Here is an 18,640-nt window from a genome sequence, read left to right on the forward strand (position 1 = left end):
AACAGCAGGCATACACTCAGCTCTTGGCCATGATCATTGTGACAGTGCTACGGGGATTGGCCAATGGCTCTGTGACAGTGCTACACACATTGGCCAATGGATCTGTGACGGTCATTAGTACTGCTCGGCTTTTAAAGCCATAAAACACTACATAAACTATAGTACACTAGTACACAGCAAATTACGTTCTCTGCACTACAAAAAATTATGACTGGGTTTTTACAATAATTTGCTTGTTAGGTTCTCAATATGGATGCCAAGATTCACCAATCAAGTTTCACTTTCTTGGTGAATTTCTTGACATCCCTGCCTTTAACATACACATTTGTTTTAGTACAGTCTGCAGACAAGCAACTACCATCTGAAAGGAAAATGTTACTCGTACAGTCCATCAATCTGTTGGTAAACTACTGACTTAATAAAATGAACGAACAAACATACATAGCCACGATATTTTAACTTATGAGTAGCTTTATTGTATAAAAAAATTCCAGATGAAACTGGCTAATCAGAATAAAACTCACACCTTCACAAACTAGGCATCTTGCAGTATTACGTACAACTGGCATCCCAGACTGCCTTTTCCCATAGCATAGCATGGATGTGTCAAACGTGGAAGGGTTCAACAATGAATTTTCATAACTTAACAAGCTTGTTTGTTTCACTCCCTTTAGAGTGACTGAACACATTTCAGTTATGATTTGTTTTTAAATGTAATTTTTCTTGCAATACATGTACAGCTCCTAGCTGCCTAAATCATTCTCATGCATGGATACAAAACTGAAGGGATACATTTGGAAGACTTTTTTCTACAGATTTTCAAATTTACAAAGCAAGACAACAGAAGAACTGTTCAAGAGTTGCTTAATACAATTTTTTTGCCTTTTTCGCACAAGCACCAAATATTTTAACTGATGCTCTTCCTTTAGACTTTCTAAGTAACCAATGCTACAGAAAAACGGTACATTTCAAGTTACAATTTTACAAGATGGTCTGATTAGGCAGCAAAAGGCAAACTTTACATATTACATAAATTAATTAAAAATTTGAACAAATTTCTTCAATATTTTAAAATATGGATTTCATTCACTCTTGTTGGAATACGGGGGTCAAAGTGGCAAACTGTGCGTGTCGTGTGTATGCACACATGCATGTGCAAGGCCAAGAAAAATATGTTGTATACAAACTGTACACTCCAGATCTGCCAGTTATTACAGCTGTTGTTAGACTATCCTAACCCATACCTATTCTGGTAACTAACACTTGTGTTTTTAATAATCTCAAGTCTATGCATCTATAGTCCTCTATTACTAATCACCACATACACACACACACTACTTAGTACAACAGACCAAAGACACTACACAAAGTCCTTTTTATCAAGCTGGTGGGCATCACAAAATAATTAGGCAGCAAGAAAAAAAAAAGTGTGTGTTTTAGGGAAAATGCGTCAAGTATTACCATCTGAAATTAATATGGAATGCTATTCACAAATACAGTTTGTATAAATTCTGTGACTGACACTTGCAGTCATTGGCCTGGACTGGGATATACAGGAATTCATTCTTTTGGACACAATGAAATAAATCCGTCCCCTATTATTAACAGCTGCAAGGTTAGCAGAATAATGGTCTATTCAGCACTGCTCATCTGTACATCTTTAAAATTTATAGAATTTCTATCCCCCCACAAGAAAAAAGCTACTTGATATATATTATACTCCGTAAGTTGTAAGCTAAACATGTAGCTTCAAATAAAGTGAAATGAACAAGAAAAAACAATTTTATAATATTTTACCATTTATAAGAAAAAGTTAAAATATCAGCCCAGAGCTCACAGTGATGGACTATATACAATTTCAAATACAGTGTGCTGAATTTCATAACTTTAAGACTGCCTACCAGGAGCATACAAGTAGCAAAATGAATGAAGCAACAATATTCAGGGTCAATATCAACATCTTTCATTCAGGAAATTTCACACCTCTGTGTTAATTGGGAAAAATAGTAGTCCTACATTGTTTAGTTTGACATGATCTTAATGAATAAAATTAGTCAAAGCACAAACAACTTTGTTCAGAAGATGGATTTCCCTAATGAAAGAGATGCTCCTGTACCAAAGTTACGTGGTAAAGTGATCCGATCACAGTCTAACTTTTCAGCTACAAGAACACATGAATTGCTTAACTTCATTTTTTGTTGTATTATAGTAAACTTCAAATGTATCTGAAAAGACCAACTCAGCATATGACTTCATACAGAATAATCAAATGAACACCAGTTCTTGTATATACAGACAGGTAAAGTTCAGCAGACAAGCATGAAATCATCACATTTACATTTTCTGCAATATTTAAACAGAGATTTCATCACTGTGGCAAGATGAATGAATGAGATGCACGTTGACTGCTTTCTGAGAGTTTTTCTATAGAAGTTGATGTGGCTGCATTATAAAGTAGCAAATGCCAACTATGCTTCAAATATTTATAAAGTTATTCAATTGCAATAGACTTCAGAAAGCTCCTTGACCAGCTGTGGGGCATTTACATTTTCCAATACGTTATCACTGTTCTTAAACATGCAGACGTTAAAAGGCAAACCACTCAATGTGTGTAGAAAGGAAAAGCACAAAACATTTTTTTATGGTTAAAAAGTGCAGATGCCACTACTGTGTTAAAACAAGCAAATTAAAAAGGGCCAAAACAGGACCCATGAGGTGAACAGCTCCAAAAATGAAGGCTTGTCTTCTTCAGAAATTCTTTATGTTCGTGCAAAATATCTTTCTCCTCCTTCTGCTTCTGTTCATACAACAAAGGATGAGGTCTGCTTAAAATCTTCCTGAAAAATAAATTAAGAAATCTGGTTTAATGTCTGCTTGGGAGGAAAAGTAATACAAGCTAATGGGGGAAAATATTTTAAAGGATGTTCCCAAGCAGGGCAAACTTAGTTATGGCTTTACTGACAACCAGGATCCCCATCTTCATAATGGGGATATAATTCACTTGGTGCAGCATACACAAAAAGTCTCATTTTTCTACAGCAGCAGGTGCTGCACCCATGCAAGACCACCATAAGGAATCTCCTCCAAATCTCAGGATAACACCATTATAAGAAGTTCTGAGAACACACCTCTTGGTGCAAGAAATCTGGACAAATCCTGACTGACGTAAAGGGAGGCAAAGGTCCAAAAACAGAGACAGATTTTAAATATTGCTCTTGAAAGTTGCTAGAGTAACAGTAACAGGGCTTGTGTTAACATGCATTTTATGAAGGATTTGAAGTCTGAAACTTAAACGTCATTATTTAGGAACTTCAATCCAGAGATCATCCCAGAGATTTGCCAGAAAACCACAAATTATATGAGAAACAGACCAAAAATATGAAGCAAAATATCTGCACAGTTGAGAGGTATATGTTTGAAAATGAGCAACCTGTCTGGACCAGGTACACATGTACAGCAAATAGGTTCATAGGTTTAGGTTCAGGTTCATAGGTTCGTACTAGGCTATCTGCCCTAAGGCATTTATAAGCCTAGCCAGAGTGTATGTGGCTTACACCACCCCTTAGGATGAGAATACTACGCCCTTTTAGGGTTTAGTTTACTATGCCTCTGTCTAGTAGTGACACAGAGATGACCCCCGGGGTAAACCTACGATCTCCCATCCACTTGTCGAGATTTCTCTTGAATAGAGTCAGTGAGGGGCTCTGCCTAACATGGACTGGGATTCTGTTCCAGAGTGTAGGGAGCCTCTGGGTTATGAATCTGTCCCTCCAGCACATCCTATTTATTTCTGTGTTGAGGTTTAAGTCACTTGTTCTCGTGGCTCTGATGGATTTGGATTTTCTGAGGTGGAGCATGTCCATTAATTCAGGATTGGACATGGCCTTGTACGTCAGGCACAGATCACCTCTGAGTAGGCGGTATGCGACTGAATAGAGCTGGAGTTTTTTCAGTCGGGCAGCATATGACATACGTTTAAGACCCTTTATCCTCTTGGTGAGGAACTTTTGGGGTCTTTCCAACTGCTGCAGGTGTCAGGTGAGATACATCCCAAATGGGGCATTGTACTCAATCATTGGCCTGATAAGAGTACAGGGGCACAATGACCTCTCGATCTAGATGTGAAACCCTTCATGATAAGGTGGGCAATATAGAAGGTCTTCCTAACCACTTTGGCAATGTGAGTGTCAAATGAGAGGTTACTGTCAACCTGGGTCCCTAGGTCCCGGATTACCTCTTCCGTACTTAATGGATTACCGCCTATGTGGTAATTTGTCGGTACCTTGTTTTTCCCCAAAGGGTATGACTATACATTTTTTGGTGCTCAGCTTAAGGCCATGGCTCTGGCACCATTTATCCGTTTCTATGAGGCCTCTCTGAAGGATGTTTGTGTCTGCTGGAGTATCAATTATGGTGCCCAGTTTGCAGTCATCTGCAAACTTTGTCAGCCACAAACTTCCTATGTTTGCCTGTACTTCGGAAAAATAAATGCCGAACAAGAGGGGTCCCAGGACTGAGCCCTGTGGGACACCAGCTTGTGACTGGCTTAGAGTCTGACATAGCTCCAGCAACTCTGACCCTGTGGGTTCTGTCCTTGAGCCAGTTTGCAACCCATCTTGTGACATATGGGTTTACATTTAAGCTGGTGAGTTTATCTATGATGCCCGAGTGGGGTATTGTGTCAAAGGCTTTTGCAAGGTCAAGGCAGGCTGTGTGAACTGCCTTACCCTCATCAATGGCCTTAGTGACAGTTTCAAAAAAGTCGACCAAGTTCAAAAGGCAGGATCTGCCCTTGACAAAGCCAAATTGAGTAGGATCCAATGTCTGTAGGTCCCCAATGTCTTTGTTTATGAGTTCCATAATGATCCTCTCCATAGCTTTGCATACCAGGCTCGTCAAGCTTATGGGGCGGTAATTTCCAGGGTCCGTAGAGGCACTGCCTTTGTGAAGTGGGACCACTGTTGCCGTACGCCACTCTTTGGGTACGTATCCTGGAGTAAGGCTAAGATTAAACAGCAGCCTTATGTGTGGGTTTAGTTCCTCGGAGTTCATGTAGCACACAGCCCGGGACACCATCCGGTCCCATTGATGCTGTGTTTTTAGCTTTAGAGAGGGCGGCTCTCACCTGGGCATCTGAGATGTTAGGAAGGCTACACTCTGCTGGGATAGTTATTTCTCCTTTTGGGGGGGAGGGGGGAAGAGAAATTTGCACTGAACCTGTCTGCCAGAATGTTGGCAATGTCAGTGGGTTCAGTGTATTTTGTGTCATTTTGGACTAACTCTGAGCATATCTGGAAGTTTCCTCCCAGGTTTCTAACATAGCTAAAGGCGGCCTTTTGATTGTCTTTTGTGTTTTTTGCGATTTTTCTCTCAAAGTTGGCCTTGGATGATTTTATGAGTGATCGTAGTTTTTTGCTAGTACTGATCAGAGGCGCCTTCCCTTTTAGGGATTTTGCTCTGTCATGTAGTAGCTTCCACCTCATGTTGTAAAGTTTGTTTACGGCTGGGGTCCACCAGACCGGGCGCCTGCCTTTGGGGGAATGGGTCTTGGTTTTATTTGGGATTGTATGATCCATGCATTCTTGAAGGTGCCCATAGAAGGCATTTGCAAAGGATTCAGCAGTGTGGGTTGTGGTTTCCACTGGCCCAGGGGCCTTGAAGGATACCACTTCAGTCTTAAGAAGTGTGAAGTTTGCTTTTGAGAAGTTCTTCACTGTGGTCTTTTGTGCAGGGGGTGGGGGCGGGATGTGGATTTCCAGTGAGATTAATTTATGGTCTGATCTTACCAAACAGGGATATACTTCTGTTGTGGAGCATTTTGTCCCCATGTTTGTGATGATCAGGTCTAGTATATTGTCTCCTTTTGTGGGAATGGTGACTAGTTGTTCCACTGCATTTGAGTTTATGAATTCTAGGAACCTTTGGGCTAGGGTGTTGGGGCTTGAGTAATGTTCCAAGTCTATGTTTGGGTAGTTGAAGTCTCCCAAAATGATGGTATTTGGAGAGACATTCATACTCTCCAGTGTCTTCAGGAAGGCTGTGTGGGGTTCCTGAGTTTGAGAGGGTGGTCTGTAGCATGCTACAAACTGTAAGGCAGTTTTGCCTATGGTTAAGTTGCACCTGGATAGTCTCCGATGCTTTGTGTGTTGCCACTAACCTGGAGGTGTGGGTATCTGATGAAAATGGATACTCCCCCCTCCTTTTGTGGTTCGGTCCAAGCTTTGGGGCCGGAAAGCATGATATGAGGTAAAACCTGATAGTGCTGGTGTGCTCTCAGGAGCCTTGAACCAGGTTTCAGTCACTGCACAGACATCGATGTTCTCCATACTGAGGAGGGCTTAGAGGGTGTGCATCTTGAGGTTTAGACTTCTGGCATTGCACAGCATTACCCTTAGTTTTTTTCCACTTGTGTTTTCTAGGCAGGTAGGTTTGTCATTTGAGCCTTGCCTAAAAAAGGCACTATGGGGGTGGCAAGAGCCTTGGCCAATATCCGGAAGCCCAGGGGTGACAGGTGCAAGCCATCCCTTGCGAAGCAGCGCGGCTTGTCAAGCATGTCATCCCAAGCAGACAGACATTGGATCCCCTTAGAATGACACCAGTAATTAAGCCAATTGTTAAAACTGATCATTTTGTCTTTGTACTGTGGCATCATTCTTGGTGAGGGTAAGATGCTGCTCAGGGTCATACCAGCCTGGGCTACATAATCAGAGAGCTCCTCTATGTTGCTTTTCATGTAGTCCAGGGAGGTACGTCTCAGGTAGTTCACACCGGCATGTACAATGACAGAGTCATATTTGTACTTGCTGTGGAGTGACCTGAGTGCTTGTGTTATGTGGCGGATTCTAGCTCCCGACAGGCAGCTTACTGTCACCTTTTCCTTGTTCAGTCTGGTGAGCAGGACGTCAGTGTGTCTGACTATGGAGTCACCTATTACAAGTGTGTCTGGCATGTTGTTTGGCCTTAAGGGCTGTGACTGTTTAGCACACTGACTTTGTGAACTATGTGTTGCATGTGCTATGTCTTGAGGTGGTGGTTGCTTGGGTGTCTGCTTTGGAGGCCTCTGTTTTGGTAGATTTTTAATCAGCGCCTCCAAGTATGTTTTTGTGTGTTTATGTGTTTGGTTTGCTTGTTGTGATAGTTCTATGTGAGACTGGGTTTGTGGTGTGCGTGGTTACCTTCTCCTCCTGACTGGTCTTGCCAGTACTGAATTGAGAGAGCTCAGCCTCCAGTTTGGCTATATAGTTGCATCTATCGCATATATTTGTATTTGTTGGGAGGAGGAGAGGGTTGTCTGTGTACATGAGGCAATTGTAACATTGCCTCAAGATTCCCAGATTCACCAGCTGAACAGGAGAGGACGCCAGCAACTGACCCTTCGACATGCTAGAAATAGTGAAAAAGATTGCTGTGTAACTGAGTCAGAAAGGACCTACAGGGAGATGTGTACTCAACAGAATTTAGGTGAATGAAATACTTTCTTTTGTTTAAGAGTGCTTTACCTGTATAAAAATGCTTTAGGAGCAAGTACTGAGCTTTTCAGAGCGAGTATAGGCTGTTTAGATTGCAAGTAGAAACAGTTCTAAGGGAAAAATTGAAGAGCAGACTTGGCGGAGCCAGAAAAAGTTTAACCTTGTTTAACCGGCGCTGCGCTATGCGCACAACCGCGCAAAGCCGTGCAAAGGCGGATTTTAAGCAGTGAACTACAAAAGAGCTAGGAATGGTCCCAAACAACCAATTACTACAGCTTCTTGTGCTGAGGTCACTTCCCCCAAGGACAGGTAGGCTACTCAAGGCTCCCCACTCCCACTGGTGAGCAAAGAAAACTCCCTCTATCCAAGTAAGGTAATGGACAAAGTACAGTTTTGTACCTACCATAAATGTAGATGTCCGAACTGGATAGCATCTGCAGTCATAACAAATGGGTTGTCCGGTCGTCAGGCAGCCCTTCGGTCGGCCGGATTCCAAAGTCTGGGTCCGGCTTCGGCTGATGTCGCACTTCACCCAACGTCATCTCTGCTGGTCTTCGGGTATAAAGGCATCAGCCGACGCCATTTTCTTCAGTGTTTCTTGCCCCAGATGCCAGTTGCCCTCTTGGAAGGCTAAATTTGGATAAATGCCAATGTATGCAGACAAGGTAGAAGGCAAATACAAAAAATAAGCATGTATGTACATATATACAAACAAATACACCATAAGAGACCCCCCCCCAGCTAGCTATTAGGAGTGTAAATACCCTAGGTGTACCACAGAGGGGAAGGAGGGTGGGTATTCCTGACTGCAGATGCTATCCAGTTCGGACATCTACATTTATGGTAGGTACAAAACTGTACTATGTCCTTCATGGATGCATCTGCAGTCATAACAAATGGGTAGAATACCATAGCTAAACTAGGGGTGGAGGAAGAAAAACAATTATGGTGTAGTTAGGATCCCTTGCAGTACAGCAGTGGCAAACCCTGCTCGGGATCTAGAATATAGAGGTAAATTGTAATGCTTGGCAAATGTATGCACGGAGGTCCAAGTAGCCGCCTCAATAATGTCCTTGGTTGCCACTCCTCGTAAGAAGGCTGTGGTAGTGGCTGTAGCTCTTGTTGAATGAGGTCTTATGTTCTGTGGCATTGGTTTTCCATGGTAGGAGTAACAGAATCTTATGCAATTTCCTATCCATTTGGAGATTGTTTGTTTGGAAATTGCTTTTCCTTCCCTTCCTGGTGCATAGGCCACTAACAGCTGGTCAGTTTTTCTGTTACCTTTGGTTCTGTCCAGGTAGTAGCGTAACTGCCTATGTACATCCAAAGTATGCAGTAGCCTTTCCCCCCTGTTCTGTGGGTTGGGAAAGAAAGTAGGCAGGTGGATTGCCTGGTTTAAGGACACTCTGGATACCACCTTTGGCATAAATGTAGGATTAGTTCTCATGGAGACTCTATCTTGATGGAAGATCAGGAAGGGTTGTACTGCCATTAAGGCCTGGAGTTCTGAAACCCTTCTTGCTGAAGTAATTGCCAGAAGGAAAGCAGTTTTCCATGATAGGTGTTGAAGATCCGCTGTTCCTGCTGGTTCAAATGGTGGGAGTGTCAATTTTTCTAGTACAAAATTTAAGTCCCATGCTGGTAGTGGTGGTTTCCTAGGAGGTTTTACATTCTTGATCCCTCTGAGGAATTGTCTGAGTAGAGGGTGCGAGAAGACAGGTGGATCAAAGCTGTATTCTGCAGAAATAGCTGAAGCATGTATCTTGATGGAGGAATAGGACAGACCTGTGTGTAGAAGCTCTGCCAAGTACTCCAGGATGTTAGCAATGTTTATGTTTGACACATCTTTTCCTCTTTCAGCACTCCAAGTGGCAAACCTTTTCCATTTTCCTGCATAGTTCCTTCTTGTTGAAGGTCTGCGGGCTTCAAGTATAATGTCTTTAACCCTTTGGGATAAGTCTGGGTTAGTTGCTCTTAAGTGATGTTCCAGGCAGTCAGTTGTAAGGTTTTTAGGTTTGGATGCAGGATGCTGTAGTTGTTCTGAGTTAACATCAAAGGCATCAGGGGCATTGACCACGTTCTCCCCTGAGACATGCTCCTCAGCAAGGGATACCAGTGTTGTCTTGGCCAATTCGGAGCTATCAGAATTATCCTTGGTTGTTCCTCTTTGATTTTCAGTAGAACCTTGTGCATCAAAGGAAGAGGTGGGAATGCATATGCTGTCAGGCCTTTCCAACTGAAGGAAAGGGAGTCCACCTTCCATGCAAGAGGGTGACACGTCCTTGTGCAGAATTTCCTGAGCTGGTGGTTGAGTGGGGATGCGAACAGGTCTATTTGTGGCATTCCCCATTTTCTTGTGATGGCCTTGAAGATGTCCGGGTGCAGCATCCATTCGTGAGCATCCGAGGTGGTTCTGCTTAACATATCTGCTAGGGTATTTTCTTTTCCTGGCACAAAGGTTGCCTGTAACTGGATGTTGTAGCTCAGAGCCATGTTCCAAAGGTCCAGAGTCATTCTGCATAGGGGGTAAGAATGAGTGCCCCCTTGCTTGTTGATGTACCACATGACTGTGGTGTTGTCTGTCCTTATCAATAAATGGCCTTCCTTGAGGAAAGGCTTGAATTTCTGGATTGCTAGTTGTACTGCCAGCATTTCTTTTTGGTTTATGTGCAGGTGCAGCTGGTCTGGAGTCCACAATCCTTGTATGCATTTGTCCAACATGTGTGCCCCCCAGCCTAGATCTGAGGCGTCCGTTGTGATGGTCTGGTTCGCTTGACCTTTGCGGAAGGGCAAGCCTAGGTTTGCCTGGCATGCTTGAGCCCACCATAGGAATTCTTGTTTCAGGCATGGGATTAGTGGGATTTCGGTTTCTAAGCTGTGTCTGTGTTGAGACCATAAGTTTTTTAGGTACCACTGTAGCTTTCTCATATGCAGTCTGGCATGAGGAATCAGGATTATGCATGATGCCATGAATCCCAAGGCCTGCAGTACTTTTCTTGCTGTTAGTTTGTTCTGCTTTGTTAATGCCAAGAAGTAAAGAGGAAGTTGTTCTTGTTTTTCTGCAGTCAGGAATGCCATTTGTTTTACTGTGTCCAATTCTGCACCCAAGAAAGTTCTTGTCTGGGATGGGATCAGCCTTGACTTTTTTAAATTGACTGTGTATCCCAGGGCTTGTAGCAAGCAAATGACCCTTTGTAAATCTGTTGTCAGCTTGTCTTTGTTGTCCGCTTGTAGCGGGCAGTCGTCCAGGTATGGATAGATTTGGATTCCCTGGAGCCTGCAATGAGCGATTACTGATGCCAGGCATTTTGTGAATACTCTGGGCGCAGTAGATAAGCCAAAGGGCAATGCTGAGAATTGATAATGCTCTGATCCTGCAAGGAATCTGAGGTATCTTCTGCAAATTGGTCAGATGGGGACGTGCAGGTATGCCTCCTTGAGATCTAGAGTCACCAGCCAACACTCCTTGCCCAGCATGGGAAGAAGTTGCTGTAAGGTCAGCATTTTGAATTTTGGAACGATGATGTATGTGTTTAAGACGGACAGATCGAGAATGGGTCTCCAAGTTTTTTCTTTTCTTGGGACTAGAAAGAGTCTGGAGTAAAATCCTTTGCCCTGTTGATTTACTGGTACTCTCTCCACAGCTCTCATGTTGGTTAGCTGAGTTACCTGGTTTAGAGCTTCTGCTTTTTGAGTTGGAGGTAAGTTTGGCATTCCTTTTTTTACTGGTAAGGAGTGGAAGTGGAACCTGTAGCCTTGGTCTATGGTTTTTAAAATCCACTTGTCTTTTGTGATATAGTGCCAGTTTTGTGAAAATAAGGCTAACTTTCCGCCTAAAGGTGCTGCTATTTGCTCTCTGGTAGGCGGTGTCAGGGCCAAGTCACTGTGATTGTCCTGTTGCAGTGGCAGTGGTGGTGTCAGTGCCTCGCTGGTTATTACCTTGCCACTGTCGTCCTCTGTAGGCACTTCCTCTGGATTGGTTTCTGCCTCTAGAGCGTCTATACCTGCCTCTTTGGGTCTTTGAGGAGTCTGGAAAGGACCAATTTTTGGCAGGCCAATTTCTGCTAAACCGAGGGGGCTGAACCTGTAAGAAATCCTTAACTGTTTGTACAGATTTTGCCTTTTCTTCCATTTTCTTCATTACTTGTTGAGCAGAGGTACCAAATAGACTGTCCTTATCCATAGGAGCATCTAACAGTTTTGCTTTTACATGATCCGGCAGGACCTGCTCTTTCAACCATGCATGCCTTCTTATCACTGTGCCAGTCATGGCTGATCTAAATGAAGCCTCCAGTGCATCATAGCCACATTTCAAAGAATGGTTACTAACCTGCTGTATGTTATTCACCATTTCTAAAACATATTTCTTATCTAAGGGTTCTTCAGAAGAAAGTTTCTTAGTCAACTGATCAAGCATAAACTCTTGGTATTGGATCATGTGAAACTGACAGTTTAAAGCTCTAGCTGAGAGAGTGGCAGAGGTGTAGACTTTTTTGCCCCATCTGTCTAATGACCTGGCTTCCCTTTCAGAAGGGAGAGGGTTTTTTGTAGAGGTAGAAGCTACTGCCTTAGGCCCCTGGGATATAGTCTCAGGATCTGCAAGAGGGGCCTTGAAAAGGTGGTGATGAGTGTTAGGCACCCTGTAAAATCTGTCTGGTTTGGCAGGGGCTGGTGGTAAGGAATCAGGTGCAGTGCAAACATCATTAAATGCATCATCCACAACAGGCAAAACTGGAGGTATAGCTAAGGGCCTATGTTGTGGTAGGTGCAGAAAGGTTCTAAGCCTTTTTCTTGAGTCTGAGAAATCTTGTTCTTGCCATTGGAATTGCTCTCTCATGGCATGTAAGGTTTCCCCAAAAGAGAATTCCTCTGGAGGAGAGGCAGATGGAATGGATTCATCAGCATCGGAGTCTTCGTAAGTGGACAAAGGAGCCTCTGGCTGGTCTGTAGTGTCTGAGTCCTCCGAAGAATCATCAGAGCACTCCTGCTGGGGTGGCTCTGTCCTAGGTCTCTTTTCTGGTGGCTGAGAGGCCCTGTCTGGGTGTGATTGGGATCCCCTAATTAAGGAAATCAAATCCTCTGCCAGAGTAAGCATTTGAGAGCTAGAAGGGTGTCTGTGTGAGGGGGCCTTAGCAGGAACTGTTTTAACAGTTTTGGCTGCTTTGGCCCTGGCAAAGGCCTTGATAGACATGGCTGCAGGAGGCCTAGCAGCACCACGTGCTGGGGTAGAAACATCCAAAGGGATGGTGTCTGATAAATCACTAGAGGCCACAGTAGTAGGCAAAGTTTCAGAGGCCGATTCAACTAAAGTAGCAGGAGCCTCGGTAGTAGTCATGGATTCGGCTGAGGATAGACCGGTTTTCTCGGTTTCGGCCGAAACAGAGACACTCGCGGTTTGCTTATCCGTGGCTTCGGCCGAAACCGCGGACCGCGAGTGTCGGTCTTTTTCTTTGTGTTTTTTAATTATTTGGGTAGACGGATGATACGACGGCATAATGTACGCAAAATCTGAGCCGAAAAACTGTTCAGCAAACTCCGACTGACGCCTAAGCGTTCGTCGGTTGAAGGAAGAACAGGCTATACAGGCAGCTACGTCGTGGTCTGGGCCTAAACAAGGTAGGCAGTAAGAGTGGAAATCTTTATGAGGTATTTGTTTCCCACAAGTTAAACAATTATTTACTTTTTCTGACATCGGCTAAGGCAAGAAAAGGTCCCCAACGGGGTACTTAGCTTTTTAGAAGTCTTCGAAGTAGTATTCGGTAGTAGGAATCTCTGGATCTGACCGACCGGCACTTGCGAACAGCTTCTGCTTCGGGCGCCACGCGGCAAGAAAGACTGGAGAAAATGGCGTCGGCTGATGCCTTTATACCCGAAGACCAGCAGAGATGACGTCGGGTGAAGTGCGACATCAGCCGAAGCCAGACCCAGACTTTGGAATCCGGCCGACCGAAGGGCTGCCTGATGACAGGACAACCCATTTGTTATGACTGCAGATGCATCCATGAAGGACATCACAGGAACTACACCACAGCCCAGAATACAGCAATGCCTGTATACTGGTCTAAACTAGTTGAGAAAGGCGGGAAAACAAGGATAATTTTTTATTTTTTTGTTTTTTTTGTAGACATACACAGAAAATGCAGAGACAGTGATAAATTAGTTACACAGGCTAGCACACTTTAGTGGGCAGCCTCCACAGTTAAATTAAACAAACAAGCAAACTTTCGATTAAATTTGTGCAGATTTAAAAATAAATGCAGTAATCAGAAAAAAACAGTTCTGGCTAGTTTAAAGTAAGCAACAGAAGCTATTTCCAGTGAAAAAAAAGCAAATATACTTAAATCCAGAAGGTAGTCGCTTTTTCGAGTTCCTTGCTGCTAGGACCACTCTGTAAACCCACGTGGAGCTTGTCTGAGCAGTATAGCCAGAAAAAAACGCCCAGAGGCAGATTTTAAGCAGTGAACTACAAAAGAGCAAGGAATGGTCCCAAACAACCAATTACTACAGCTTCTTGTGCTGAGGTCACTTCCCCCAAGGACAGGTAGGCTGCTCAAGGCTCCCCACTCCCAGTGGCGAGCAAAGCAACTTCCTTCTATCCAAGTAAGGTAATGGACAACACAGGAACTACACCACAGCCCAGAATACAGCAATGCCTGTATACTGGTCTAAACTAGTCGAGAAAGGTGGGAAAACAAGGATTATTTTTTTGTTTTTTTTTTTGTAGAAATACACAGAAAATGCAGAGGTTTATGCAGGTACAGTTTCCACTGTCTACTTATGTTACAGCAACATAAGGGAGCTGAACGTGCCCTGAAACTCAATGGGTGCAATCCTGACAGGCGTCAAATGTTGTCACATAGTGACTGTGGCTTGTAAAGGGACTTGAAGACTGCAGTCCAGTCTCTCTGAAGAATATATACATTGCTGAATAAGCAACAGTGTGGAACTGTTTAAGAGGAACAAAGGCGTAACAATTATAAAGGCAGCGGGAGAAGAAAGAGGAGAAAATGAAAAATAAACAAGTACAGTTTATCGAAGATGCTAAAAAGAGAGGAACTACTAGAAATGGAAGGAGGCAGGGGGGCTGAGCCAATCAAGTATATGAGGAGGAATGAAACTAATCAAAGAGGAAGCAAAGATGACCAAAATAAGAAAAACAAAAATCACTGGGTAAGGCAACATGGCAGCAGGGAAACTTGGCAACTCGCTGTGTTAGTTTTAATAGGTTTCTTTTTTGAAGTTCTTAAATTCACAGATGTTCATTCTGGTTGATGTAGATACCCTGAACGAGACCATCACTAATTTGTGACAGGATTTGACCACGGATGGGGAAATTACAGTAGAGCAACTGCAATGTTAGTGAGGACGAGCTCAAGAAATGTCTTACCCTTAGTGGTGTGGTTAACTATTTGTACAAGGGTGCTAGCATTTATTAAATCTAGGAATCTTTGGCTGTACCAAACATTTTTATAGTATACAAGTTATCCAGTTATTCATGGATAGCTGAAGTCAAGGAAATGCATTTTTATTTAAGGACAGCTCAGGAAGTATATTAAAAAAAAATGTAAGGTCCTCTGAAGATATGGAGGTGATCCAGGGCAGGTAATTCATAGATACTCCAAAGCCACTGAGTCTTATGACCATTTATGCTTCAGTAGTATCAGCCACCGAGTCTTATGACCATTTACGGCTCAGTAGTATCAGCCACAGAGTCTTATGACCATTTACGGCTCAGTAGTATCAGCCACTGAGTCTTATGACCATTTACGGCTCAGTAGCATCAGCCACTGAGTCTTATGACCATTTACGGCTCAGTAGCATCCTCCTTTAGGCTACACATTTTCTCCAAGGGACCATATCAGTCAGTCTCTGAGTAAATTTGTGGATTCCCATCCAGTATTATGGACTGGTGACTTGTCTTTAGTGTAATCTGGATATCAGCATGAAACCCATCTAAAGATAATTAGATGTCTTAAATGTTGATACTGCCTCGCAGTTTCCAACAAGGCTGGATGCACAAGTGTGGAAACCTGGTAAAGAGTGTGATTATCTTGACAGTGAAACAAGGACTATTACAGCACAGGTATGGATGTGCTTAGGTTGCACAAAAGCCTAACACTACAGCAGCTAAATTGCTCAAATTATCACGCTACTTTAATGCACAAAAAAGTATAAATATACAAAAAAGCAAAAATAATTCATGCAAGAGACAAGTGTGCCCGACATTTTTGCAGAGAGATTTTCACCAGATTCAGTGCTTTCTTTTCACTAGATAATGACTTGAAAAATAATCACTTATGCTGCCTGACAGGTCCCCAAGAATACATCCAACAGCAATAAAGTTTGCTTTTCAGAATCTTCAATTTCACAGGGTAGGACAAACGCACTGTATTACCTCAAACCATGCTTTTAGACCGGGTCTTTAGATATTTTGCAAAATCAACATTACCATTAAAATGCCTTTGGTAAAGTTAACATTTTAAAAATTCAGAGCCATATGTATCTTTTTATTTCATTGTAAGTGGTATTATGCCAGTATCAAACAAGACATACTTTCTCCCATTTACTTTACAGCTTGGGAGAAAAAACAGCAAGTCTGAATTAAAGCAAAATAAACATTTACATACAGCTGCAGATCAACTTTTTTGGAAATGTCTATTAATTTCCAGAATTCCATATCACACCCCCTCTACTCACATACACAGCAACCCTACCCTAACACAGCGCATTTCTCCAAGCACTACACTTTCACTTAAACACACTTGTGAAATGAGGAGCTTATTGCACACAAGTTATTTAACCAATCAGGCTATTAAAACACATTAACTAAACAAGATTTTAACTTTAAAATATTTATCACATCTCTTTTGAAGCCGTGGTGGTGCAGCGGTAGCATTGTTGCCTCACAGCAAGAGGTTCTCCCGTTCGATTCTCGGCTGGAGTGCGGGGAGTGCCTTCTTTGTGGAGTCTGCATGTCCTCCCCACGGTTGGGTGGCGTTTGAAAGACATGTGTAAGTGGGCGTGCCTTTGTTGAAGGTTGGACGTCGAGCCGGCACCTCGGCATTTGTGAAAATCTACTGCCAATCATTAGCGGACCGGAGTTCCGCTGTGACGACCCCTAACAGTGAAAAGCCGAAAGACAAACACTACTGCATAATTGGTATACTCTGAGCTGTACTCATGCAGCCACAAAATGGTGGTAACACCTTGAGCAACCATACTGGAGCCGGTACTCAAACATGGCAGAATGCTGTACTTCCTTCCTCCTAGTGTAGTGTTCTCTCTGGTGAGGTCAGAACATAAATCTGAGTCCTTTGTCATATAACTCAAGCTCATGATCCTAGCTAAACTTCTTCCATTTAGAAACTATTCTAAGTCTACCATCTTATTACTAAGTGATAATCTGACAAAATTTCAAGCACCCTCAAACCCAGAGAACACGGCTGCCTATGCAGAATTGTTCATGTATCATGCTAAATGCACAGAGACAGCTTTGCCAATCAGGAATAAGTCCAGCACAAACTCTTAAGCAAACCACCCTAATAGAATCAAAACAAACATGATATACAACAGAAAGGAAAAAAGTCACAGCCAAGATTTGAAAGTGTGACATCAGGCAAGATCAAAACTCTTTCATTAATCTAAAAATACAACTCGGAGGACATATTAAGTCTAGCAAAGCCAGTTTTGAGGTCAAGATAACCTTTTAGGCCAAGGACAAATCAGCGTACATTTGTTAACTATGTCAGAAACCTCAAAGACCGTAAACAGTGTGCTGAACAGATTGTAAATGGAGCCACATGTACTGAGCCAGAAGATACAGTGAATCTGTTGGCCAACAAATTAATTTCCAGCTTTACCCTTCTCTCTCCTTTAACCAACCCCCAGGAAATTCCAAACATAAGCCACCCAACTATCACTAGGGAGCAGGTCCTAGATGCACTCTGAGGCCAACACCACCACATCAATGGGCCATGACAAAATCCCAGGATGCCTTTTAAATAGCCTGAAACATGACCAGTCAGGAATGCTGGAGCCACTATTTAACCAGAGACTCTTGACAGGAGTTGTGCTACATGAATGGAGAACTTAACTACCCCTCTACATAAGGGTGGGCCATCAATGGACACTGGGAACTACAGACCTACAAGTCTGACTAATTTCATATATAATGTCATGGAAAGAATCATCATGGAAGCGATCAATATTGACAAACCTTGAAACACTAGATCCAACCCAGTTCTGGTTTGCCTGGTCAGGTAATGCCTACTCAACCTGGCAGACTTCTTTGTGGAGGTCACCAAAGCAATGGATGAGGGCAAAATAGTGCAGACTGCTACCTTGACCTGGCTAATGCATTTGACACGGTAATTCACTCAGGCAAACAAATTCTCTGACTTAGGCATAAGCTCTCATGTTACACACTGGATAGTCAGCTGACTCAAGTTGACACAGGTACATAGGATGGTAGCACATCTCTTCAAAGATGCCATCCACTAACATAATCCCTCATAGCTCTGTGCTGCGTCCGCTCTTTTTTGGCATCTAGTTCTCAGAAGTCAAGACTAATGTCAAAGACCTCTGGCTGACCAAGTTTGCTGATTACTGCAAACAGGGAGTAGTCACAGAATTCTCCCAAAACATTAAAACGCTACAGAAAGGACAACATGTATGACTAGTGCCAACATCACAGCTTAAAGTTCAATGCCAAGAAATGCATAACAGTACACCTTTTGAAGACAGCTACCCCCAGGAAATTACCTCAAGAATAACATATCCAAGAGTAAACCCAGTAGTCATGGATTCGGAGACATATGAAGATAGCAACCTGGTCTTTGACCAACATGTGTCTAAGGTAGTAAGGAAGCCATTCTATGCTGTTCAGCTTATAAGCAAAGGCATGGCATTGCATCTTGGCCCATGAACTCTTCATTCCACTGTACTCTTCATCAGAACTATCAGAGTACAACTCTTCCACATGCAACTGGAACACCCACAGAGGTGCTCACAAAAAGGAAACAAGTGCATTAATATGCTGCATGCAGATTGCCTCAAAGCACTATCCCTAGAATCTGTATTATACAGACTAGACAGGCAATCTATGCTTGGTATACATAGGATCTTTGGATCACTCTGATGGACCTTTTGCATATCTGCAAAATTAACAGTAC

General features: G+C 42.9%; 1 protein-coding gene across 1 annotated transcript in view; it reads right to left on the reverse strand.

Annotated features, from left to right (window-relative positions):
- Positions 1 to 453: 453 nt before the first annotated feature.
- The window catches only part of F11R (F11 receptor), a 1,474,472-nt gene continuing 1,456,285 nt past the window's right edge, over positions 454 to 18,640 (reverse strand). The window contains exon 9 of the mRNA XM_044059235.1: positions 454 to 2,837. Coding sequence (XP_043915170.1) covers positions 2,802 to 2,837 — 36 coding nt within the window. The 3' untranslated portion in view covers positions 454 to 2,801. The remainder of the gene's footprint in view (positions 2,838 to 18,640) is intronic.

The sequence above is a fragment of the Protopterus annectens genome, chromosome 17.part0, assembly GCF_019279795.1.
Source record: "Protopterus annectens isolate FY-2018-M chromosome 17.part0, PAN1.0, whole genome shotgun sequence".
Taxonomy (NCBI): Eukaryota; Metazoa; Chordata; order Ceratodontiformes; family Protopteridae; genus Protopterus; species Protopterus annectens.